Source organism: Pelobates fuscus, chromosome 2 (assembly GCF_036172605.1).
Source record: "Pelobates fuscus isolate aPelFus1 chromosome 2, aPelFus1.pri, whole genome shotgun sequence".
NCBI lineage: Eukaryota > Metazoa > Chordata > Amphibia > Anura > Pelobatidae > Pelobates > Pelobates fuscus.
Genome location: NC_086318.1, coordinates 184,209,921 through 184,236,066, shown reverse-complemented (window position 1 = coordinate 184,236,066; position 26,146 = coordinate 184,209,921). Strand labels below are relative to the sequence as shown.

At 40.6% G+C, this 26,146-nt stretch overlaps 1 protein-coding gene across 5 annotated transcripts in view; it reads left to right on the top strand.

Moving 5' to 3' along the window:
- Window positions 1–26,146, top strand: part of FILIP1 (filamin A interacting protein 1) — a 240,284-nt gene that overhangs the window by 130,226 nt on the left and 83,912 nt on the right. For all 5 annotated transcript variants that reach the window (XM_063443004.1, XM_063443000.1, XM_063443001.1 and 2 more), the window contains exon 2: window positions 21,083–21,361. In XM_063443004.1, the coding sequence (XP_063299074.1) occupies window positions 21,083–21,361 (279 nt within the window). The remainder of the gene's footprint in view (window positions 1–21,082; window positions 21,362–26,146) is intronic.

Genomic DNA, 26,146 nt, shown 5'->3' with positions numbered 1-26,146 from the left:
GAGTGTCATTGTGAGTCTGTGCATGAGTGTCACTGTGAGTCTGTGCATGAGTATGAGAGTGAGTGTTGTATACTTGTCACTGTTAGTATAAATGCATGAATGTTAAGTTAAGACCAATTGCTTGTTTAACCCCTTAAGGACCAAACTTCTGGAATAAAAGGGAATCATGACATGTCACACATGTCATGTGTCCTTAAGGGGTTAAATCTGTGTATATATTAATATGTCACTAATACATTAATATGTCTTTGTATGCTTGTTAATGTGTTGATGATCCCTTGTTAGTTTGTTTCTGTGTATTTGGGAATGCATGTTCAGATGTATCTGTTTGCATCCTATGTGTGTGTCTGAGCATGTTGGTACTTGGGCAATTTATATATGTGTGTATATGTATATGGCTAATTAACTGAATCAGGGTTATTCACTAAATGTAAAGTCACAGTAGCTGAACTAGAAGCACAGATAACTTTATTCCTCCCCCCCCCCCCCACCCCACCCAAATTGATCTATTTTGCCACTTGACTGAATGACCCTGTACACGTTTGTGTGAACCATGATAGGATCAGGGCCGGTGCAAGGATTTTTGCCGCCCTAGGCAAAAAAAAAATTGCCGCCCCCCATATGTCCTGCCCACCATGTGACATCACAATGCCCCGCTCATATGCTCTGCCATATGGGCTAACGTCAGTCTGCACAAAGTGTCTTTTATCTGAAAAGACAGTGTGTTTACATTAAAAAGCCTACAGACATTAAGCTGTAGTGCTTCTGTAGTGCTTCAGGTAACTATAGTATCCATTTAATGTGAGGTAAATTAAAGATTATTGCCACTAATAATATATTGTATTGCCTACTTACCACCAGATGAGGACAATAGGCTGATGATGGGCTCAGTCTGGCTCCACAGGTCTGGTGTAGAACAGGAAGCAGCGCCATTTTTTGGGGCCCCTTACACAGCTCAAGGTCTGGGCCCCCAGGGCTTGACCGTGAGTATGCCTACAATGCCCACCCATGAGTTCTCTCACAGGTAGTGGAGTGTATGTGTGTAGGGGATGTTTTATGTGTTATTGTAGAGGATGTAATGTGTGTGTGTTCTTATAGAATGTAGTGTATAGGGATACCAATTTGTGTAAGGGATGTAGTGTGTGTATAGTGGATGCAGTGTGTGTTTGCGTGTAAGGAATGCATTGTATGTTTCTCTCTGTGTGTGTGTGTGTGTGTGTGTAAGGGATGCAAGGTGTGTTTCTGTGTATGTAATTGAATGCAGTGTGTGTCTTTAAGGGGTGCATTGAGTGTGTAAGAGATGCATTTTGTTTCTGTGTGTAAGAGAATGAGTGTTTGTGTGAGCGTAAGGGATGCATTGTGTGTTTCGGGTGTGTCTGTGTGTAAGGATGCATTGTATGTTTCTGTGTGTGTGTGTGTGTGGGGGGGGATGAATTGTGTATGTGTGTAGTGTAAAAGAGAGGGTTTGTTGGGTAGGATAGGGACAGAGAGGGGAGCAGCTCTTTATTTTTTTAAAAAAAATTCATAGTGCTCTCCCCTCCTGTCAATTAGTGAGTGTCCCTCAGTGTTCACCCTTGGCCCCCTGTCCCTCTGCAGCCCCCCCTTGGTGGTCTTTTCACTCCCCCCTCCCCCTCTTAGTGGTCCTCCCTCCTTACCTCAGTGGTCCTCCCTCCCCCCTTTGGTGGTCCTTCCCCTCTTCCCCCCTTAGTGGTCCTCCCTCTGGCAAACCCCTAGTGGACCCCTAGTGGACCTTCCCCCTTCCTCCCTCAGTGGTCCTTACTCCCCCCCCCTCTTCCCCAGTGGTCCTTACTTCCCCCCTCCTCCCCCAGTGGTCCTTAGTGTCCCCCCCTCCTCGCCCAGTGATCCTTAGTGTCCCTTACCCCCCCTCCCCCAGTGGTCCTTAGTCCCCTCCCCCCTCAGTGGTCCTTAGTCCCCACTCTCTTCCCCCAGTGGTCCTTAGTTCCCCCCCTCATCCCCCAGTGATCCTTAGTGTCCCCTCCCCCAGTGGTCCTTAGTCCCCTCCACCCCCCTTGTGGTCCTTAGTCCCCCCCTCCTCCCCCAGTGGTCCTTAGCCCCCCCCTTTTCCCCAGTGGTCCTTAGTCCCCCCCTTTTCCCCAGTGGTCCTTAGTTCCCCCCTTCTCCCCCAGTGGTCCTTTGTCCCCCTCCCTCCTCCCCCAGTGGTCCTTAGTCCCCCCTCCTCCTCCCCCAGTGGTCCTTACTCCCCCCTCCTCCCCCCAGTGGTCCTTAGTGTCCCCCCTCCCTCGGTGGTCCTTAGTGTCCCCTCTCCCTCCGCCCCCAGTGGTCCTTGGTCCCCCCTCCTCCCCCAGTGGTCCTTAGTCCCCCCCCCTCCTCCCCCAGTGGTCCTTAGTCCCCTCCACCCCCCTTGTGGTCCTTAGTCCTCTCCACCCCCCTTGTGGTCCTTAGTTCCCCCCTCTCCCCCAGTGGTCCTTTGTTCCCCCCCTCCTCCTCCAGTGGTCCTTAGTTCCCCCCCTCCTCCCCCAGTGGTCCTTTGTCCCCCCTCCTCCTCCCCAAGTGGTCCTTACCCTCCTCTTCCTCTTCCCTCCTGCCAATGTAGCGTGGCCAGGCGGCGCGGAACGCGTGACAGGAACCTCTGTTTCCTGTACCCGGCCGCCGGCGGACTGAAAGGAAGTGAGCACTTCCTGTCAGTCCGCCGGCGGCCGGGTACAGGAAACAGAGGTACCTGGCACGCGTTCCACCTTTCAGGTGGCGCCGGCCCTGGATAGGATTTGGGACTCCATAAATATTTCTTGCCTTACACATGGTAAGTGTGACTCCTGACAGTAAATATGTCATATACACAAATTCATTAATGCAGTCGCACTATCTGCCACCTGCGAAGATAAGCCTAGGCTTCTGAATGTCTGGACTGGAGAAAAAGTTCAACCTGGGAATATTTTAATCAAATCGTTCCTGTGGGAAGTAAGCATGTTGCTTCAATGCTCTTCTAGGGAAGTCCATGTGCAGAGCCCTACTGAAGAGCTCTTGCATCAGAAAAAGCTCCTACACTTGTTTATTTAATGACATGCTTGCACTGCATTTACTTGTGACTAGTGTTTCAATAAGTGGGATACCAGAGGCCAGGAAAGCATATTGTGCACGTGTTTATAGGTTGCTTGTGGGATTATGTGTGTGTAGAGTGTGGTGTTTTGTGTAAATAGCTCAGCTTCATTTGTGATGTGTTTGTGGTGTAATATGTGTGACTAGGGGCTGTAGCAGAGTGTGTGAAAAGGACTGTAGAGAGAGAGTGTGTGTATAGGTGCTGTTAAGTGAGTTTATAGAGGGCACAGTTTGTGCATTGGGGATGTAGCGACTGTGTGCATAGGGACTGTAGTATATGTGAGTAGAGAGTGTTTGTGAAGGTAATGTAGTGTGTGTTTGCAAACATGGGATCTAGTGTGTGTGTGTAAGGCATCCAGAGTCTGTATAGGGTATGTAGTGTGTATATCAGGAATGTAGTGCGTGAAGGTGGTGAAGTCTATGTATTCGGTATGTAGTGCACCTATAGTGTGTGTGTATGTGTGTAGGGGACCCACAGTGTGGGATGTATTGTGTGTGTCTGTTATATAGTATGTGTAGGTGGTGCAGTGTGTGTTTAAGGGATGTAGTGTCTATAGGGGATCGAGTGTGTGTGTAGAATTGCAGTGCTTGTGATAGGTGCAATGTTTGAATGTGTTAGGTGGTATTGGGCCAACCTTGTGATATATATATCCAACATGGGCTTGCCACTCACATTCCTGTCCTGTTCTTGCCTTGGTGCTAGTTCGTGCCCCAATACAACGTCCCAGAGAAATGCACTCAGAGGGCTTGTAGTTTTGTGCAATATATTTGTGCAAATGTACAGTTAACGTTTCAGTCTGACTTGGACTTTTTTCAAGATGGACTGAAATGTTGACTGTACTTTGCACAAATAAAGGATAGATTGCACAAGACTACAAGCCCTCTGAGTGCATTTTTCTGGGATGTTATATAAAAAATATTTTACATCTCAACTCCGTTCCTTTTACCTTTTGCCAGGGTGGAGTAACATTGAAAACCCTGGTGATCTGGTGGTAGTGAGTGACTTTAACCTGCAGTTCTTCCTGGAGCAGCTGATTTCACTCCTCTTGCAAGTTCTGGTATGGTACTATGTTGGAGCATTGCCATGGAATATTCTGCACTTGGCTGGGGTGCAGGGTAGAGCCTCTTATTGCAGTGAGGTGCCATTGGGTCGTCAGTACAGATCCTTTGATCTCACCTGTCTGCTTCGGCCCGTGGCCATTGCAGCCCACTGGGTATTTTCCTGGTCTGCCCAATGGCCAGCATGAGCCTGGTGCTGCACATTTCCCTTGCACTTTATTTAAGCTTAATACTTATAATTGATATACAAAAATGTGAAATATGATGCTATTCTTAATGTTGCTACCATATGCAGACAGTTATAATCCATCTACACTTCAAACCACTTAGACACTCCTTGGAATTGTACTTCCATGAAATGATTCAGTTGCTCATCTGTCATTCCCTGCATAGCTGTGAAACTCCCATCACTGCACACACTGTGTTATCTCAGTAAGATATCATTGGCACTCAGCTGCATAACCTCTCTCCATCTATAGCCTGAGGGACAGATTACAGGCAGGTATGCACAGCAAATAGTCAGGGGTGAGCAAAAAGGTACATCTATTCTCTCTCCAGCCAGTTAATAAGTGGCTACTTTTTCCCTTAGCCCTTTCTTTTCAACGTTTAGTTTCTTTCCTAAACATTACAGAACCTTACGATCGGGTACGTAACCAGAGTAAAATTGCATTCTAATGTTTATTTTAAAAAAGCTAGTCCTGACCTCACAAAACAGGTTTCTTGGGGGTCTGGGTAGGACAGCACCCCCACAAATTATATGTCCCTGTAAAGCACTTTACGGAGTTCCCTTACTGCTCAAATAGTGCCATGATTGGATACTTAGAGTTTCAGGTGTGAGGCTGGTTTGTCCTGGTCTTACAAAAAAGGGTTCCTTGGGCTTTGGGGAGGACAACTTTATATGTCCCTGGATAGCTCTTCACTGTGCACCCTTATTGTCCAAATAGCATCCTGGTTGGTGGTTGGTTGGACCGAGAAATGCCCGATCAAAGATTTACAGGATTGCGACACAGTCCCTACCAGCGAACAGTTTCAGAGTATCTCCCGGTCACGTTCTCAATCTGAAGAACAGGTCCAGGTGATACCCAAAGGTCCCCAATTCAAGCTTGGAGGCAGAGTAGGTGTCCAAGGGGTCTCCATACACTCGTCCCCTAGTGAAAATGGCCCCATTCAGTGGCTTTTGTAACCAGGTCCTTAGTTTGTGGGCAGGTGGCTGGCCTTTACACTTCTCCAAAAGACCATGGCACAGGAGCTCCCGTCACATTGCCCATTGTGTAGAAACACCTGGGGTTTGATCTTAAAGGAAACTTTGATAACCCCTACACTAACAGAAAAGTGGGGATAGATGTCATAACATATCCCACATTTCTTTATGTCCTCTCCTCTCTACCCATGAACAGCTCACTTGCTGATGTTCTTCAGGATTTCATTGAAAGCATAGGTGTAAATGAGCACATGCTGCACAGCCATGTATTTAATGCAACCCTGCCATGCAACGTAACAAAAAGTGGGGTGTGCAGCAAAGTTCTGTTCCCAGGCATCTGCTTCACCTAAGTAGCCTGGAAGAGTAACATACTACTGATTTTTTTCTATATATAATAGGTAGCACTAATGTTCTCCTGCTTATGCACCAGCTGTAGAGTTCTTGGGCTGGAGCTCTCAAATCCCTTACTTAGCAATGCCTTTGGTGGATATGCATGCATCTTTTTGTTTCCAGTGTTAGAACATAATTTCTAATTTCTATTGCTTAGTTTTATGTGGTCCATATCAACAGTATATATATTGTGAGCGAAAATGTGGAATAGTGGTTTAAGGAAGATATATCAGGCCTGCTTTGCTAAACAGCAGCCAGATATTTTCCAGTTAAATGTCCCAGGGAGAGATGTTAAAGGATCACTATAGTGTCAGGAAAACAAACTAGTTTTCCTGACACTATATAACCCTTAGGTCCCCCTCCCACCCACCGGGCCCCCCTCCCTTAGCGCTGAAGGGTGTTAAAACTCCTTCGACCACTTACTTTAATCCAGCACCAATAGGCATGCACGACAATAGCCGTGTGCGCATTCAAACAGTCCATAGGAAAGCATTTCTCAATGCTTTCCTATGGACGTTCTGCACGCTGAATGCGATTTTCGCATCCAGTGTTGCAGAAGTGATTCTAGCAGTTGTCAGGAAGACAGCCACTAGAGGCTGGATTAACCCTGCAATGTAAACATAGCAGTTTCTCTGAAACTGCTATGTTTACATCTGAAGGGTTAAAACCTGGGGGAACCTGGCACCCAGACTACTTCATTGAGCTGAAGTGGTCTGGGTGACTATAGTGTCCCTTTAAGTTTGCAAAATACATTGCTTATACTCTTCAAAACACTGTATGGGTCCCTGGGGCAGAGCATTTGGAGAGCAGGGTGGGCCTGTGCTCCAACAGCACTAGTAGATCTGTAACAGAACAGAACTTGGATTTAACTTCAGAGTTCCAGAGATGTGAACTAATTGATCCTCACCTGCAGCTAGTCAATTAGCAGGCAGACCATTAAAAGAATAGATCAGCCTGCTGCAGAGAGAGGGAGAAAAAGCCAGCTAGGAGAGCTGAAGGAGAGAGAACAATTGTGTTTATTGCAAATCTATTTTGTTTTCTTGGAAATCGGTAAGGGGGAAAGTCACCCAATTACAGATAGTTATTTCTGTCTAGTAAAAGCTCAAGTAAGAGCAAGGAATTTAGTTTTGTTTATTTTTATTTAAAGCACCTGATTTCTCCTGATTTCTCATCAAATAAAAAGGAAAACTGAACTGGATGTGTCCTGGACTTTGATTACCCTAGAAAGCTGTGGTTACCGTAAGATCTGTGACAAAATCCTACCTGTATGAGAGATGGTTTGTTCCAAAATATATATATATTTTTTTATTTTATTTTATTTTTTTTAAATTGCCATGGAGAGCAATACATTTCCTACTATTCTGCATAACTACATAATTGGGAATTATTATAACCTTGGTGAACAAATAATCAAAATTTTCTAAGAAATAATAATAAGAGAAGAGGTGATTATTTGCTTAACCTCCTTTACTGATTTCTCCAGCAGCAAATGGTAGGAAAATATTGACCTCTTTTTTTTTAGATTATTTGTTTACCAATTCACATTTGCATTTTTAATGCCTAGTAACAAAAGCAAAAGAAGAGTGAAAGCGAAAGTAAAACTTCCAAAAGTTGAGTCTCGAGACCAATCCATTGCCATCAAGACAATGAGCTGGCCATGTCCAAGCCGTGGCAGCCTGTACCAAATGAGCACCAAAGGACACATCCATACAAGCTACGGTAATGATCCACTTGATCCATTGTGCTACAGTGGGGGCAGATTCCACTTTAAAAGACATATGTACAAGATCAGAAGTCCATGTGGAGAAGATCGCAATGACGAAATATAGCACTGTAGGGAGCAATCTACGTAAACATAGTCTGTCTGGGAAATAGGGATAAGAAATCGAAGAGGAGCTGGATGTGCCCTCGGTGAGAAAGAAAAGGAGTCGATTCCCTTCAAGATCCTAAAGAAATACCTGCGACTGAGGGTGGAGGAGATATTGTCGCAAGATAATTCCAGAAACAACAGGAACCAGTGCTGAGTCCTCCAGAGCAGTGTTATCAGTAGGATCACACACACTGTTACTTCAGGAGATGAAGAGTTTGCAGAATCCATGGAGGAAACGCATACGCCCCTGATGGGGCCATGTTTGCAGATATGCATCAATTGCCATGATGAAAGGATCTGGAACCCAACTGAAAATGTACATCTGATGATTTGCCCTGAATGCAAACAGGTCCAGAGGAAGTGGGAAACACAGAGATATTCTGCTGGAATGAAAAGATGCTTGTCTAGGCAATACTGATAAAGGTGAGATCTGATAGGATCCTTGAACAAGAGCCTCCCATGCAATGTATGTAGTGAACAGCAGACATATTGTCCATTTGGAGAACCAGAAAGCAGTGACTCCTGTCTTTTGTGAAGCTGCAAATAGCGAGGAAGCCCTCAATCAATTCCAGGCAATTGATGTGTAGGTTCCTTTCGTCCAGGGTCCAAAGGGCTCCTGTTGCCACAGTGTAGCATTTTGAACCCCAACCCAGGGTTCTGGCATCCAATTACAGCACAGTCCGACCGTAATCCTAAAATCTTCTTGCCATTTCATGCCCCCATGTGACTCTGAAGCCATTGTAGTTCACGACAAACCTCGTCGTGAGAGAGATGGTCTGATCATTAGAAGATGAGGACAGCAGTTGCTGAGCCTTCAAGAATTGCATGGTGTGATAATGCTGGGGACTCAGGAAGTTGGCTTGAACACACCAGGAGCAAAAGCCTATTATTCTAGCAAGGTCCCGTAGAGGGACCTGAGGTCTCCGTAGCATACGGCAGTTATCTTTCCTGATCACCGAAATCTTGGAGGCTGGAAGTTTCAGGACTGCCTGCACTGAATCCCCAGTAAAGCCCAGAAATTTAACAGACAGCGTTAATGCTGACTTCTCCACGTTGATAATGAATCCGACATGTTGCAGCAAGCGAACCACCAGGATCGTATCACTCCAGAGAGTGGTAGGACATTGAGCCATCAGGAGAATATCCTCCAGATAGACAATGGATCAGACGCCCTGAGCCCTTAGGGATACCAGGACTGGTTTTCCGTTGAGGGCATGGAGACTATCACCTGACTGGAAATCACCTGTCTTCTTCCTCACTAAGAAAATATTGCTCAGAAACCTCTGCCCTCTCTATCACACCTTTTTGTCTGAGACTGTACTGTTCTGTGTGAGCAAAGGACAGCAACTCTTGATCCATCTGAAGGGGTTAGCGAGGAAACCGCTGTACAGGTCAATCCAGAAAATTGATCCGGAATCCTAACACCATTTGCAGATTCCAGGAATCCTGAGAGAGTTCTACCGACTGTGGAAAAAAGTTGAGACAATCTGCGCGCAATCGGAATATTTGTATGAGTGAACAACTCTTACCTGAGATAGGTCTGTCCCTGGAGGCGGATGTTCCCTGTCTGCAATAGGATTCACAGGGGAAGAGTGAACGTTGTTGGTATTGGTAGGATGAATTTTTGAAGGATTAAGAAAATTACTCCTTCGTGTCTGAAAAGACCGCTCTGTCGGTGGCCCGGCCCTGCTGAAACCCTTAAGTCCACCAACTTAGCGTCTCGCTTGAAGAGAGCTTATTTTCAGCGTTCAGTGGATTAGGCTGAGTTTGCATTGCCCATGAGAAATAGCGACTACTGTACCCATTCTCTAAGTAGATGTGCATCTGCAGGGATGTCAGGGTGGCGGTCCAATGCCTGGGACCCAGACACTGTCCGGGCGGCGGTGCAGGACCGGGACCCAGTATGCCTGATGTTCAGAGTAGGAGTCACAGCGTGGAGGTGGATTAGCAGGGTCTGGTGCAGGGTAACCGCACGCCCCCTCGTGTTGAGCACCAGTGTTTGTGCAGCCACATACCAAGACCCTGAATCAGCTTCAGCGGATACCAGGAACTAGGAGCATGGAAATTAAGCAGACCTCCCAGGAGCTTAATAGGAATGCTCTGCAGCAAGATTGTATCCAGTACTAGAAACAAGGCAAGACTAGAGATAGGCACCAAACATGAAAACAAGACAAAGCTAGGAGAACCCAGAACCAGAGAAGGATAGTAAGCTAAACCCAGAACATTTACACAAGACATGAGGAAAACATGAACATAACATGGGCATGACTGGACAGGACTGTACATGGGCTGGGTAAACAAACTAAAACAAGACAAGATAACATAGGTAAAACAAGAGGAGAAATAACTAAGTACTACATATGGAAATCATGGGGATTTAGTCACACTATATGATCATACATTGCATAAGCCTGCCAACAACGCCAATGTACCCCATATCTGGCAGGTCCTACACTGCCTAATGTATACTAAAACAACCAAAATACATATATAGCACTTACCTGCAAGAAAGGGCAGAAGCCTTGAGGAGCTGCCTGCAGGAACACTGAAACAGAGTGAATGATGGCAAACGGGTGTGGCAACATAAAACAAACATTTAAATGAAACCTGGAGACTGGGAAATCAAGGGATGGATTACAGGAATGAACCCAGAAATCCCAGCATAAAGAAAACCAGACATAGAATAGAAAACCAAAAAACAAGAAAAACTAAACAAGAATAGTAACAAGAGTACTGGGTACTAGAAGCCAAGACCAGACATCTCCACAGAACAGAGCAGGACGTGACAAGGGATCTCGCCATTCAGGGCTTTTGTCCGCAATGAGGAATATCTGTGTTAGCGGTCCGCTGAAATCCAGCAACTTTTCCTGAGTAGAGTGGAACGCCTGCTCCAAACCTTTGTGGGGTCCTTGCCTAACCTGGTGATTAACATGACTAAGACCGGATGAAACTCCGGAGTGAGGGCCACTTTATCTGGCACCGTTGGTCTGGGACATTCTATGCCTAGCTTGTTCCTAACATTCTTCTCCAGAGGATGATGAAGCCAGAAGTGCAGGAACTTCGCGATATGGCCAAATGGGGCTCATTTTGATGAATGGGGTGTTTCAGGATGCTTGGGTTGAATAGTCGTTGGCCACTGGGATACAAGATCTCCACTGGCTCACTCATCACAGGTGCTGAAATAGCAGTCCCGTCTGAGTGGGGTTCTCCCACTATTGTCTCCCGCATGTATCTGGACCCATGGAGGTCAGATATTGCCTAACCCCCAGAGGACTCTACACTTGAGCTGCCAGCATAATATTTGTCCACCCAGGGCCGGCACTACCATAAGGCAGCACAAGTGGCCGCCTTAGGGCACACCGACACGAGGGGTGCAAAAACTCTGCTCCTGCCAGTCACTAACTGCAGCAATTTACCCAGGTGGCTGTGAGATGGGGGGGAAAACGTGCAGCCACTGAGGGAGGGGGGTGGAGCAGCGAGGAGCGTCCGCGGCCAATCTCTTCCTGAGCTAAAGGCTGCTGGGATACGTGACATCATATCCCAGCAGCCAACTGCTGTGGAGAGAGGAGTAAAGCTACTACAGTGCATCGAGATGTCTATTTAGCAATTAGAAACTGTAAGTCTGTGTGTGTATAAGAGTTAGTATGTGTGTGTGTATGTGTTAGAGCCAGTGTGTGTGTCTATAAGCAGTGTGTGTAAGAGACTGTGTGTGTGTGTGTGTGTGTGTGTTAGAGCCAGTGAGTGTGTAAAGCAGTGTGTGTGTGAGATACTCTATGTGTGTGTGTGTTACAGCCAGTGAGTGTGTATAAGCAGTGTGTGTAAGAGACTGTGTGTGTGTCTGTTAGAGCCAGTGAGTGTGTGTGTGTGTGTGTGTATGTGTGTAAGAGCGAGTGAGTGTGTGACACAAGGGGGTAAAGAAAAGTAGGATGAAGACACAAAAACATTTTTAAAAAATGCCAAACAGGGGATCCAATATACAAAAAGGGAAAATGAGAAACAAAAAGGTGGCAAAATGCACAAAAGGGGCAAAAGAATGGGTAAGAGGGGGAATATTAGACAGACAGGTGAAGACAAATTTTTTGGGGCAGCAAAATGTGTCTTTGCCTGTGTAGACAAAAGTCCTTGCACTGGCCCTGTGTCCACCACATTATAATCAGGATCATCTGAGAAGGTGTCTTTATCAGGACACAGGAGGATCCATGGGCAGCAGGTGCGGAGCCAAGCTTCACCTTCTCTTTGTTCACAGAGGTGCTATGGACCTTCCAAGCTCGTTACCAAGGAGCACATGTTTTTCCCTAATAGTGGACTGTGATTTTTTGCTGTTTGCTGCTCTTTCCTGTATATTAATATGATGTTACTTTTACTGAGTACATTTTATTTTACTTGAAGGCAATTCTTTGGAGGAAGGAGTTCCAGGATTGGAAATTAACACCAAAACAGCTTTACTATTTACAAGCCAATAGACAGAGCCTGCTTTATGTGGCTCTAGAGATTGTGAGTGACCCATTACCTCTGATTAATTTTTGTGTGATAAAACAGTATTATGTTATGTGAGCTTTTCTGCTTTATAGATTCATCAAATGTGTTTATCAACAGGAATTTCCTGTAAATAAGTATACCTTACACTGTTGGTGGTTATTATTGCACACCCTGCTTTTTGTATTATTTGTGATCTTATACTGTAAGTCTTGAGTGGTTATAGACACTAGGGGAGCTGCACTTGCCCTTTGTAACTAGCGCCAATCCACCCATATTCCATTGTTTCTTTGGTTTTATATGATCTAACAATAGCCAGAACACACACTCTCTCATGGGGAATGCTCACCTGGAGGCAGAAGCAGAGAAAGAGGAAGTGGGAGGGTCCTGTTAGGGTTTTTATATGCCCATTTTCTTGCTGATTGGTTGATATCTTACTAGTTGTGTTAACTGTTTCATTGCTACTGTTGATGTTAGTGAAGAAGATTAAAGAAATATGAAACCGCCTGTCTTGCTGTTAATTGGTATTTCTAAAGCAAATCAATTCTTATTATCGCCTTACAATTTTATAGCACTTTATGTATTCATTACAGAGGACTGAACAATGTGGCTAACACTGTTAACTCAAGATATACAAACACAGTAGGAGTTAGAATTCATTGACAGATTAGCAAGTGCCAACTTCTGAGTGTTTGTGTAGGCAGGGACATTTTTAGCATAAGCTTGTTGAAGGAGCTAAGTTCTAACTTTTGATAATAGAGTATACCGGACAAGTTTGACAGTTAATGAGTGGGAGAGGGTTCCAAAGGCAGTAAAGACATAGAGATACGGGAGTGAACCTATATAGCTGAAAATGAGAAATGAGGTGACTGAAGGAAAAGTTAGATTTTTGTTGCACAATATGAAAATTATTCTCAGATTTTATGAAAAAAAAATAGAAAAAAGAAATTCGACACATTCTTTCATTTTCACATTTTCTTTTTTATATAAGCACAAATTAAAAAAGGCTATAGGAAGCAAATGGTTTGCCATATGATTTATATAATGATCTGCCAGTTTAAATAATGTGCATATTTGTTGCAGTAATGATCTGCCAGTTTAAATAATGTGCATATTTGTTGCAGAACATCCCGAAAGCAGATGTGAATGAGGGGAAACTCACACATGCATTGCAAAAACAAATAGGTATTTTCTCTAAATCATCTCTGCACTCGACCAAAGCTTGACTTGACTATTCTTAACCTGGAGAATGAGAAAGTAGGCTGTCTTATAAACGTCTAGCTTTAGGCCTAACAAACAAATTGGACCCAGATCAAGCTAAATATGTTGAGATAAAGTGACAGGCATTTTAAATGTTACTATAAGAAAAAAAAAGTACTTCCTTTGCCAACTTTAAGTTGCATATTTTTCAACAGGGATTTAGATAAATACTATAAATTATGTTGTTTTATTCTTTAGATGAAAAAGAGACTTCTGAGAATGTATTTTGTCTCTGTAAGCAATTAAAACCCATGAAGTCATCCTCTGTGCACTTGGGGAAGGTTTTATTTCTTGTCAGCAGTATGTAATATTTGTGATAGCGCCTAAACCATTCCAAATAAAAACAGCATGTGGAGCAAATATTTTTTTCTCTCTTTTCCTTTAAAAACAATATTATGTATCAGTGCTCGACGGGGATTACAGCTGGGTCCAACATTGCCTCAGTCCAGCCCAGTCATTTCTATAATGTGGACATGTGCGGCATATTTAAAATACAATATGTAATATTTGAGTTAGTTTTTAATTAAATAAGCATACTTCTATATCTCCTGTCTCCTGGCTGCAGAATGCCACCATGGACCAGCACGCAGATTGAGTTTTAGAATTATGTAAAGATGACGTCATGTGACACAAGCTGAGGGATAACTTAGATCACATGCATTTCTGAGTAAGATACCCTTCTGAAGACTAACTATGACCTGATAATGTGGAATAGATTTTGTGAACAAAACACAGAAGTACAGAATCTATGTGTACATGCGCAAGGCACGTTACATTTTTTTTCCATGTTCTCACAAAACAGTTACTCCATGGGACCTTGATTTGTAAGTATTTAACCAGCATTATTCGCAGCAGCATACCACTTATACGTCCATTTTTTTGTATTCGGAAGGTTGTTCCTTCTGCATTACAATATCCCACAATGCCATATATTTCTTGGCTCCCTAACATAGAATGACATTTATTACACTGTACTGTTGCTCTTGCTTGCAAACAATAATTAATCTATAGGCGTGGTCTTAGTACATGTACTGAGATCATAAGAGCTACAAAACAAAGCTCTTTTTGTAATAGGAAAATAAGGTGTGTAACTTCTTCCTGAATATTTCATTTAAATTAAGTTGGATCGTGAGTCCCAAAAGCCTTTTTTAAACAGCAGGAATAATGCTATATCTTTAAAACAGATGCTTCAGAACAAGAAGGGAGATTAGATTTTTGCCAAATATGCCTGGGCTCCTCTTATAATTGAAATTATCCTAGGATGATCTGGGTCACATATATGTAATTGGTTTTTGGTAAGAACTTTAAATAAAACAATGATCAGCCTAATTGTATGTGTACAGTAAGTTTGTGATTAAAGACATATGTTTAATACATTAATGACTTAATTTTGTATTTGGTCCAGTTATAAGGAGTGATTCACACCAGTAGAATTTTAAAGGTACATCGCTTCAACAAACAGGATTATTCATTAGAGCATCACTCGTCAGAAATTCAAAGTTAATTTCCAATTATAGGTCAAAATAGTCAGCTATATTTTCAGACCAAATACTTTGCTGACAATTTATGTTGATAAACATATAGCTCTAATGGCACAATAGCATACATCTAAATGTGACAGTTCTTTATATCTTCAGCATGGGTTAGGTATTTTTGTGTCATTTGAACTGATCATTCAAACATGACAGTAAATTGCCATTATTTTATTATTATTTTAAATGAAAGGTTATACATAATATATTCTTGCTGTGCATTAGTTTGTAATGATCATATAAGTTAATGCTAATTTTTAGTGCATCTATTTACTCAGTGGGAATGTCCATTTTATCTCTTTCCCAATTTGAAGGTCTGAAGCGCTTGCAGTAGCTCTTGAAATCCTGAATGGATTTTGATTGGATAACCTGTGGTCAGAGGCGTAACTAGAAACCACTGGCCCTCTGTGCGAAAATTGCCCTTACGGGGCCCCCATGAAATTCATTGCCATTGGGTGGCCCTAACAGCATAGGCCACCCAATGGACCCCTTCAAGGCAGCCCTGGCGGTTAAAGCTGGCGGGCACCGCGGTCGCAGGGGTCCGCAGGGCGGCTGGGCCCGGTCACAGCTGTGACCCCTGCAACTGCGGTAGCTCTGCCACTGCCTGTGCTTATGTTCAATAGGACTTAAAGATGGCTGCCCCTGACAGTACATATAAATCAGTAGATGCACTGAAGATATTTGATTATTTCCTTATGTATCTTCTTGAATCAGAGTAATGCCATTCCCTCGGTCCATGCTGATCCACAGGCCTGACTTCATCAATCTTATATTGTGCAAGTAAAAATCCGTATTTTGTTTACTGAAGTCTGAATGTCCTGATAAGAAATTCTGTGTATTGCTTCTGTTTTATTAATTGGTTATAGTGTGATACGGTGCCCGTTGTGGCCTGTTCCTTCCCTTTTTTCCCTCTCTGATTTTCGAGCAATCAGAATATTATTTTTTTTTAAATTTCGTGTTTGAGCACTTCCTAGCTTTGTTTTCCAATTAAATCTTATGGTTTTTCATTGTAAAACTCTGATTTCCATTTTTGATGTATAACATTTTCTTGTACTATGATATATCTTTCTAAAATAAAAGAAATAAAGATAATTAATAGTAAAAAACAATCATGACAGTTTTCCATTAGCATTTTTTTATGAGGCTCTTTAACCCCTTAAGGACACATGACATGTCTGACACGTCATGATTCCCTTTTATTCCAGAAGTTTGGTCCTTAAGGGGTTAAAGGGAACATATTCAGCTGGAAATTGAAGATTGATACTGGTTTAAAAATAATATCAGGAACTATTACTCTACTGAGAGGGTAGTGGATGCATGGAATAGCCTTCCAGCTGAAGTGGTAGAGGTTAACACAGTGAAGGAGTTTAAGCATGCGTGGGATAGGCATAAGGCTAACCTAGCTATAAGATACGGTCAGGAAGAATTTAGAAAATTGGGCAGACCAGATGGACGAATGGTTCTTATCTGCCGTCCCATTCTATGATAACATTGTGGAATACTATAGGCAACAAAACAACTTTAGCTTAATGACGCAATTTTGGTGTATAGATTTGGTGGCCCCGCATTCTCTGCCATTTAAGAGTTAAGTCACTTAAGAAGCTGTAGCCACACCTCCCTGCACATGACTTGCAAGCCTTCCTAAAGACTTCCTGTATAGTGATATATTTTGTTAAAACTTACTTTGTATCTGCTTGTACTAGTTTCTCTTTTATTATCATGATAACTGTTACAATAGTTCTCATAGTCAGGGATTGATTTTAAGCAGTGTCCTCGTGACTGCTTCATATTTAAAGGAATTTTAGTAGGCAGTTTTAAATAGTAAAAACACTAAAACTAGTAAAACTGCTATGCCCATATATGTATTACTCTAGTCTGTGACCATTTTTAAATTAAAAACTGGCTTATTTACAAAATGTACTAGACTGATAAACCTGTCTCACTTGTAGACATTGGTAATCCGCTGCAAAAAATAATCTCTTTAGCTGTAAATTAATACAAGCAGCATTTTGTAATCGTGAATGTTACTGGTTTCTCCATAGGAAACAGAATGTGCCAAACAAACAGATATTTTGGCTTTCAGGAGGACTTTAGGCATACTCTCAATATGGAACTGCAAACATTTCAATTATTCCTTTAGGAGAAAACAGAGCTGTTTGTGTAATATCCAGTAATAATTACTTCATTTTGTTTTTTCGCCAGGACATCGTAGCTTTTTGTTTCCGTTCCGTGACACTGTTGCTGTTTTCTATTTTTTTTTTTTTTTTTTTTTTTATTTAAACATAGACAATATAATATGAGGCATTTACGTTTTTTTTATTTTTTTATTTTAGTCAGAGCATAAGAATATTGAGATACTTAATGTATAAAGCAAACACAAATATAAAGTAAAAGCCAGGGAATTTTCGTGAAGAAAGAGCTACTTTGGAAAAAATATATCTAAATGGAAAAGGTGAAAAAAACTTTCCTACTGTGCCATCTATCCAGTCCGAGCTTGCTTCCCTGACCTCACTTCCCATCACCAGAAGAGAAGGGAAGTCATGTAGGGAAGACTTAAGGGAAGGCATGGGTTGTATGGGAGGAGTCATAGCGTCATTGTCTGAGTGGCACTAGCATGCTGTGTGTGCTGGCATCAGATGCCAAAGTTGCACAGAATTGATATTAGCTAGCCTGGAGCTCTAGTTATGGGCTGCCTATTCATGCTCTTGTAATGCTGCCGGAGTTGGAGTTATGCTTCAGGCAGCATGAGAGTTTATCTCTGTATGTGCAGAGTTTCATAGCCACTCCAGGCACCATGACCACTTCAAATCACTGAAGTGGTAACGGTACTTGGAGTAACTCTTTAATGGAGCCGTTCGAGATGAGGGGGTGATCTGCTCAAAGCTGCAGTTAGCTTTTCTAAGGTGTATAATTTCAGCATCTTGGAAATCAAGTATTTTATATTTTAATATACAGTATTTTCCATGTAATTCTTTAAAATAGGTCATTTTCACCTCAACTGGTTCCATTTCTCATTCCGTTTGTTTCTCTTTCCCAAAATGTGTCGCCTTTAGTTCCAGCGTCAGGTGACTATTGGCTAATTGCATACATTTGCATACATTATTTCACTGCCTTGGAATGTCTATACAATGTCCGATGTACTTTATGGGGCTAATTTTGAATTTGTGCTTTCTGCATTCTTCGAGCTTGATGTACATTCTCATTTGGACATAACTGCACATACTGTATATTTGCACATGAAATGTTATTCTCAACTGTAGCTTTACGTGTTCACTTCAATGAGTTGAGACCAGGCATGAGTGAAACACCAAGGGGCTGTTTCTTATTATGTGTCATCAAGGTCCTGCACATTTGTTGAACAAGGCTGTGTGTGACCCATGTAGCCAGTTGGCATTTCTATAGTGCAGTATTTTTTAGAAGAAGACATTCTAAGCAGAACCCCCTTTCTTTTAGTTCACCTTGTAAGAAAGACTTAATGGCTGTATAAAGTTTGTGTGGCCGTTGGCACAGCTACAAATGAAACTGAATTCCATGGATTCTAAAGAAACAGGGTGTTTATCAAGCTTCGATGCTGCAATAAAATGATCATTAGTAATGACAATAAGCATTAGATAGTGTTCGAGGTAGTTGAAGAATATTATATGAGTCCCTGATCTGTGTTAAGGATATATCATGACATCCATTAGCATTAGCATTATCATCCGCACACAGTGAGTGAATTGGATCTAAATAATGGGATGATATTTGGCATCAGTTTTCTATCAGAAGATGGGAAAGGCTAGAACCATATGTTGTGCCATATAGTATTTTGACTTTGAAGGTTAGAGCATACCAAACAGAAAAATGAAAATATGCAAATAGAACTCGTAGAATTGAGTCCCATGGTTAGTAACTGTGGTGGCATTTAAAGATCTTGCTAAAGACCTGGCTTATTCGCTCCTGGGAAATGTCTGCAAAGAGTCAGTTCTGGATAAAAATGTGCTTTGCTATCATGGAAAAAGACCAGCTTAAAAAATGGAGAGTCACATAAAAAGCAGAACTGAGTCTATTAAATACATTTAATGGAAAACCAAATCAGCGGCGTTCATGTGTGCCGAGAAGATGTTGTCATGAATTTGGTTAAATATGATCTCCGTTAAAGCAGATTTCATTTTAAAGTAATGGACTGATAAAAAAAATTGTATTAATATAATATAATAGATTATATATTAAAGGAAAAAAATAAAAAAAATGTATCTTTTTAAATGAAAAGCTAATAGGGAGTAACAGTTAATTCACATGCTTGTATTATATTTATGCTAACACAAAATAAAACAGCCGACCATTGTGATTTTAAATCAACAATAAGACCCCTCATAGTGCTATATGAAAGGAAAGTACCACAATGTTAAACAAAGAGGGTTGGGTCCAAAAAATGGGAATGCTTCTCTCTAATGTAATTTATGTATTGATGTGTATCACCATGTACGAAATTAGAAATAGGACTGGGTTTCAACCAGTTATATCCTGTTGATGATGCAAATTACTATCTGTATATATAGCTTATAGGAAAGAAAGATTTATCTGGCTTCTGCATATGAAACTTGAAGACATGTAAATTAAATGATTTGCCTGTTATTTTAACAGGCAGATTCTAATTTCACACACTGCGTTGCTCATTGTGATGTCAGATAAATTATGTTTCACAGTGTGAAGTGATAGAGTGTGATAATGTGCAGGATTACCACAACATATGTAGAAAGCCTGCCTAATGTTCATAAAAGCCAGATGCTTAAAGAGTTACTCCAAGCACCATGACCACTTCTGTGATTTGAAGTGATCATGGTGCTTGGAGTCTGTATGGTGCTTGGTGTCACGTAGATATTTTAATCCCTTTGCTGTTGGAGGTGTAACTCCACCTCTGGCAGCAACATTGGGATTTCACTAGGCAGGCAGCCCAAAACAATGTCAATTCTGTGCATATTAAACATCGGTCATCAGCCTGCACAGCATCCTGGTGACAGGGGTGGCATACGCAACCCTGTTGCCACCCAAAATCTCCCCTCAGCCGTCCTCACTAATATCCTTTATAAAAACAGTTTTTTTGTTGGGGCTCTTTTTTTTCTCAATATAGGCATATGGTATATGTGTGTGAGTGTGTGTTTAAGAGAGGGAGAGTATGTTACTTTATATCTGAGTGTAGTGAGAGTTCCTTTTCACAACAGCAGGAATGTTAGTGAACAACCTATCTCTGATACACCAACTGCCTCTGAATGAAGAAAGTCATTGTTTTAAAAAGGAAAGCCTTAATATAAATATATAATAAACAATACACAAGATCCAGCGCACTCTACTATCTACTAAACAGCAACTTCAATGTTGACAGATTTTATTCGTTTTTAAAAGTTTTTTTTAAAAAACACCTAATCTAGGCAAAAAAATAATAATGGAGATTTAGTTACATTATATGATCATACATTGCATAAGCCTGCCACAACATCAATGTACCCCATCTTTGGCAGGTCCTACTCTCACAGTCTAATGTCTGCTGAGAGTAGGACCTGCTGGATCTTGTGTATTGTTTATTGTATAATATGGCCCCCAGCAGCACCCCATTTAAGCATGTTCCGGTGAGTGCAACCACCCCCCCCCCCCATGTTCCATACATACATACATATATATATATATACATATATATATACATATATATATACATATATATATACATATATATACATATATATATACATATATATACATATATATATACATATATATATACATATATATACATATATATATACATATATATATATATATATATATATATATATTTATTTATTTATTTATTAACGGGAAACCATGTGCCATGGGAAAGCAATGCCATGTCAGACCTCTGGTGGGAGCCATATACTTATTTGGGTATGTGTAAGTATACATGGACAAACACATGCATTATATACATTAGTATTTATGTCATTTTATCTATTTCATTCACGATACAAATTCTCAGTGGTGGCAATAAGCTGGGGCAGTAAGTTTAAAGTGCTGGAACCTGACATTTATATTCCTACTTGATTTCTGCAAAATGACATATCTAAGACTGTTTTATTACCCAGAGTTATAGTATTAAAGAGATTGGATCTTACTTCAGAGAACTATTACAAATTGAAGAACCCCATGCTTTGTCTGATAGTATACAGAATGATAAAGTCAGATTTGTTCTCCTTTCCGTAGGTGGGAATGAGATCTCGAAACCAAAGTGGAGAAAGCTCAACCGTTGGGCATGTTTCCAAATGCAACAATGGAAGCACATTACAAGATGAAAACATTAATGGTGATGCCAAAAATAAGAACAAACTACATCGAAATAAGGAGGGGGATGTGCTTGCTTCGGGGACAGTTAAGAGACATGTCAAATCTACAGGAGTTTGTGACAGAAGAAACAAGAAACCACATGAACCAACTAAAGATGATCTTATCAAGCTACTCAGTGTAATGGAAGGGGAACTACAGGTACTATTAAATTATGAAGCTATACTGTACTTTGAATTTTTTCTATATGTGTCGACAGATACAATTTCACTACTTCCAGTAAAATCGAAAGTACATTGAGCTTGTTAAAAAATTATGTTGCAGAAAATACACACCTGTCGGCCAAACAATTCCACTCTCCTAATGATGCTTAAAAGAAAAAAAAAAAAAAAAAAAACTTTAAAAAAACATATTAATGGTTTTATACTAAGATAACATATATGATAAAGTAAGAACATTCCAACACAAAGTAAAATCATGAATGCAAAATAGGTGTTCGCCCAAAACCTCACTCACACTGTGTCCAGGGTGTTACTTGGGTGGTTTAGTGTGATTGGGCCTGGGCATATTGGTAAGATTATTGGAAAGAGTTTATGTGGTTGGGGGTTGGAGCAGACACATACCCATGTTTTTTTGGTAACTGGGAGAGTATCCTGTGTTTACACCCCTTGCCACTCCGTTCAACCCTTGAATAGTACACATCCCTATTAGGAAATATTGGATTGGTTGAGATCACCAGTAATGATGATCTCAGCCAGGGACATACCTGAGGCCATGGCAAGACCAGCACAGGAAGAGACTGGAGGTAAGTAGAATTTCAATATTTTACTATTACAAGTAAATCTAAGTGTTGGAAACACTTTGATAAATCTCCTTGTTGTTTCTGTTTCTCCTCTTGCACTATGTTCAATGACAGTAAAGGACACCATTCCTAACACTAATTGACAGAAAGCCAAGATGGTGGCAACCCAGTCCCAGAGTAGAGGTAAATACAGCAGTGTGGATTTCTACATTTTAATTTTCAGACCTAATGAAAACATTTTCTAAATATATAGGATAAAATAATAATAACAATTCTGAGCTTTTTTTTTATTCTGCAGATGTTCATATGTTCACTACTTATGGGCAGATATACTTTAAAGGGGAACTGTAATTTTCCAGGTTTTCTGCTATTATGTTTACTTACTCCTATGTTTAAAAATACCTATTTATGAGGAGTGAAAATAACCTAAAAGTATCATTGTTTTAGGCTTTGTCGTGAGCACCTGGCAGCCACTATAGAGAAAGTATACAGATAAAATGTGTAACGTTCACTAGGGAACCCTAACACGCAGACAGGACAGAGTAGAGAGAATTGCAATACCGATCCTTAGAATGGTCGGGTTATGCAAAAAAGGATAGTCAAAACACTAACCGAGGTCAAGAGAAACAAAGAGATGAAATAACGAGAGTCAAAGCCAAATATCAGTAACCAGGAAATCCAAATAAGCACAACACTCAATGGTAAACCAAAGACCACAACAGGGCACTGAGGCAAGGGAGGGGTTAGCTTATATACACACAGGGTGTGTCTGATTGGCTTATCTCCAATTAGTGTTAACTACAACACGTGGGAGGAGTTTCTTCCCTCCCTTGTGGTCTCTGAGGTCATCACTGTGTGCCGGGTCACATGACCGGGTGCAGCACACATATAAGTATGCTGCTCTGGAGCGTGCAGCGTCAGACACACTGCCAGTCTGGAGACAGGGGCCAGATGACGCTGCTCGCGGTGACGGGGTAAGCAAGGTCGCTGCAAGCGGCGCGGGGGCAGGGGACCTGACAGTATGGCTTTACTTTGTGTGAAATTTATTGTGATTTAATTAGCTAATTTTTTTTATAAAAAACTAACACAAAATTGAGCATCTTGTGAAAAAAGAAGCTTGGGGCATGAGCACATTTTAGGTGATTTGAAATTGACATTACTCTTTGAACAAATATAATAAATTTAAATGTTTTAGATCTGTTCCAATTTCTGTAATCTTATAGGTGTATATTGATGATGCAAGTCTATAAGGTAATATGGCATTTTATTATGTCATCTGTGTATATTTTGCTGTCAAAATGTCACAATTCAGGAGGGTTTAATTCTCATCAGAAATTAGCAATCATGCCTCATTACCTCAATTACAAAGTTCCTATGGATAGTAGTGGTAGGGGAAGTCCGAAAGACTGAAAAACAAATTATACAGATGATGTAATATATTCAACCTGAGAAGAGTATGTTATGCTGGAGAGGTCATGGAAGGCAGCCAAGAGTCAAATCCAAGTATCATCTCAAAGGTCAGACAGGAGACACTAAACAAGCATAAGTTAAAGTTTGTTTTTTTTCAGCCCCTATTAAAGCTGAGTTACTGAAAAGCTCCAATATATGTGAGTGCTTGCTTATTCTTATTATGATGTCATTAGACAAAAACACGGTTTCCTAATTTCCTGTGTCTTGTCCTGTTGATAACTTGTTGCAACATATATAGCCAGGAGACTGCTGGTAAAAAGAAACTTGGGTTATAATCAAGAATGTGCAAATGAGAAGTGTGAGAGGCCAGGCTAGCATTTTGATATCTATCCTTAATTTTAAGAATTTCATGTACGTGTCACAATATATGCATTGACTGTCATTTTAATCAACGAGTGCAAGGCTGTAATAGCTAACAAAACTTGTTATACAACACAAACTCAAATTGCCCACCCCCTTAAAAATCTATTCCAATATCTAGAGAATTGGCAGGCCAAAGAAGGGAAAACATGCTAAATTGTGCTTCATTCTTTGTCAGTATTAAAGTTAGAGGTCTATTGATTATTATATTAAAATATAAAGAAATAAGATTCATTGAAAACACTGGGGGGATATTGCTTGGACTATATATATATATATATATTGCTTGCTTGGAATATATTGCAGAGAAATTACAAATTGGACAACTGAGCCATAAAAATAAAACCCAAAGAAAGGTCAAGTGTGTTTGATGTGGGAAAGAGTAGCCTTAGTTTAAATGAGATCAGTGACTTAGCCTTCCCAAAATATCTTTACTAGAGGCTGAATCACTTACTGTTTATGTGCTGTTTATCTGCAATTTCAAATTAACAGAGGTTCCCACATTTGCACTAGTTAATCATTCTTTCAAAAGACTGATTTGTTTATTAAGGCACGTTTCATTATTTATATTCAAGTAGATTATTTATTACCTATAATTATTTTCTATTTTCAGAATAAATAAATGTATGACTAACCAAGTAGGATAATAATTCATTACCAGGGCCAAAACACCTAGGGCTTGACACTGTAGGCACTATAACCATTTCATCTTATTGAATAGGATATAGTGAATACAGTCCTCTGCCACTGTCCCTCCATTCAGTGTTAAGCTATTTTCAAGCAGTTTAACACTAAATAAGAATACCTGGTTTCCCACAGACCTGTCTCTACGGTAGGTATGACTAAGGCAGAGATTACACATTTCCTTCTATATAATAAACAATATATATAAACAAAAGTAAAGGGTTCATGGCAAAAACTAAAATGAAAATGAATGACATTTTAATAAAAAAAACTATGACTAAAACAGTCCTCTGTTAAAGGGAGAACAATAAGGGAAACGTCTCTTTAACAGGTAACTGTTAAATGTTCTGTATTTAGGTTCAGGTAATATGTGCTAAGACATTTTACAGCCAATGCAGATTTTCTTTTTAATTAGTATTTTAGAGTTTCACTTCTGCTTGAAGAATGTTATTTGCAACTTGTTATAATCAATGCATATCTAATTGATGGTCTTTTGTGAAAAATCAAGGCAATACTTACAATACTGTTTCAGTATCACAACAGTTAAATATGTGCCTACATTGCAAGTTTAAACCTTGAAACCGTAAATCAGGGGCGCCCAAAGAGTAGATCCCCAGATGTTTTAAAACTACAACTTCCGTGATGCTTTGTCGTTCTAAAGTATTCTAAAATAATGCAAAGCATCATGGGAGTTGCAGTTCTGCAGCTGGGGATCTAACTAGTGGGCACCCAAAATTAGAATGAGTTTGGAAATTCTAGAGAAATGCTTAACCCCTTAAGGACACATGACGTGTGTGACATGTCATGATTCCCTTTTATTCCAGAAGCTTGGTCCTTAAGGGGTTAAATAACCATTACACTTTAACTAAATCTGCTGTACTCTACTGTAAATTTAGTCAACTAAAATCTCATATTTCATCAACTAAAACTAGACTAAAACCAAAATAATTCAGATGATTAAAATATGACTAAAACTAAATGGCATTATAGCTAAAAGACTATAAAACAAAATCAAACTTTGCTGTAAAAAAAACCCAGTTGATACTGATTCATACCTGCAATGGGTACTGTGATAGGCTGGAGACAATGACACTGTCAGCCACCCATTACTGCTCAGACTAATGCTTCTTCATTAGCTCAAGCAGCAAAAAGTAGATGGGCTGCTGGGAACTCTCATTTAGTATTTATTAAAAACCGTGTAATGCTGAATGGAAGGACAGTGCAAGGAGATTCCAGTCTCTATATTAATTTCAATTAAATGAGCCAGATACAGGGCCCACAGTGTTCCATTAAGTCTTGTGTCTCAGTTCCATTATGGTTAATGAGATGTGTGGATCTGCGATATGCTGGGTTCTGTCAATGCTCTCACAGCTTATGGCTCCACTGGATATAGATAAAAAAGCAAGAGAAGTGACATCTACTGTCAAAATGAATGATCATCCAGAAACATGAATATGCTGCACTATGAAATCAAATCTTGGCCATCTTTATTTTATATAGTATTGCACCTCATTTGTAGTTATGTCCTTTAATTGCTTGGTAACCTACAAACTACATGCAGTTAGTATGTTCCATATTCACAGTTTGTGACTTTGTCCTGTTCTGAGCCTTTAAGCTTTCCATCGGATGCGAACTGCAATTGAAACCCGAGACTAAACTCAGCTTAAACT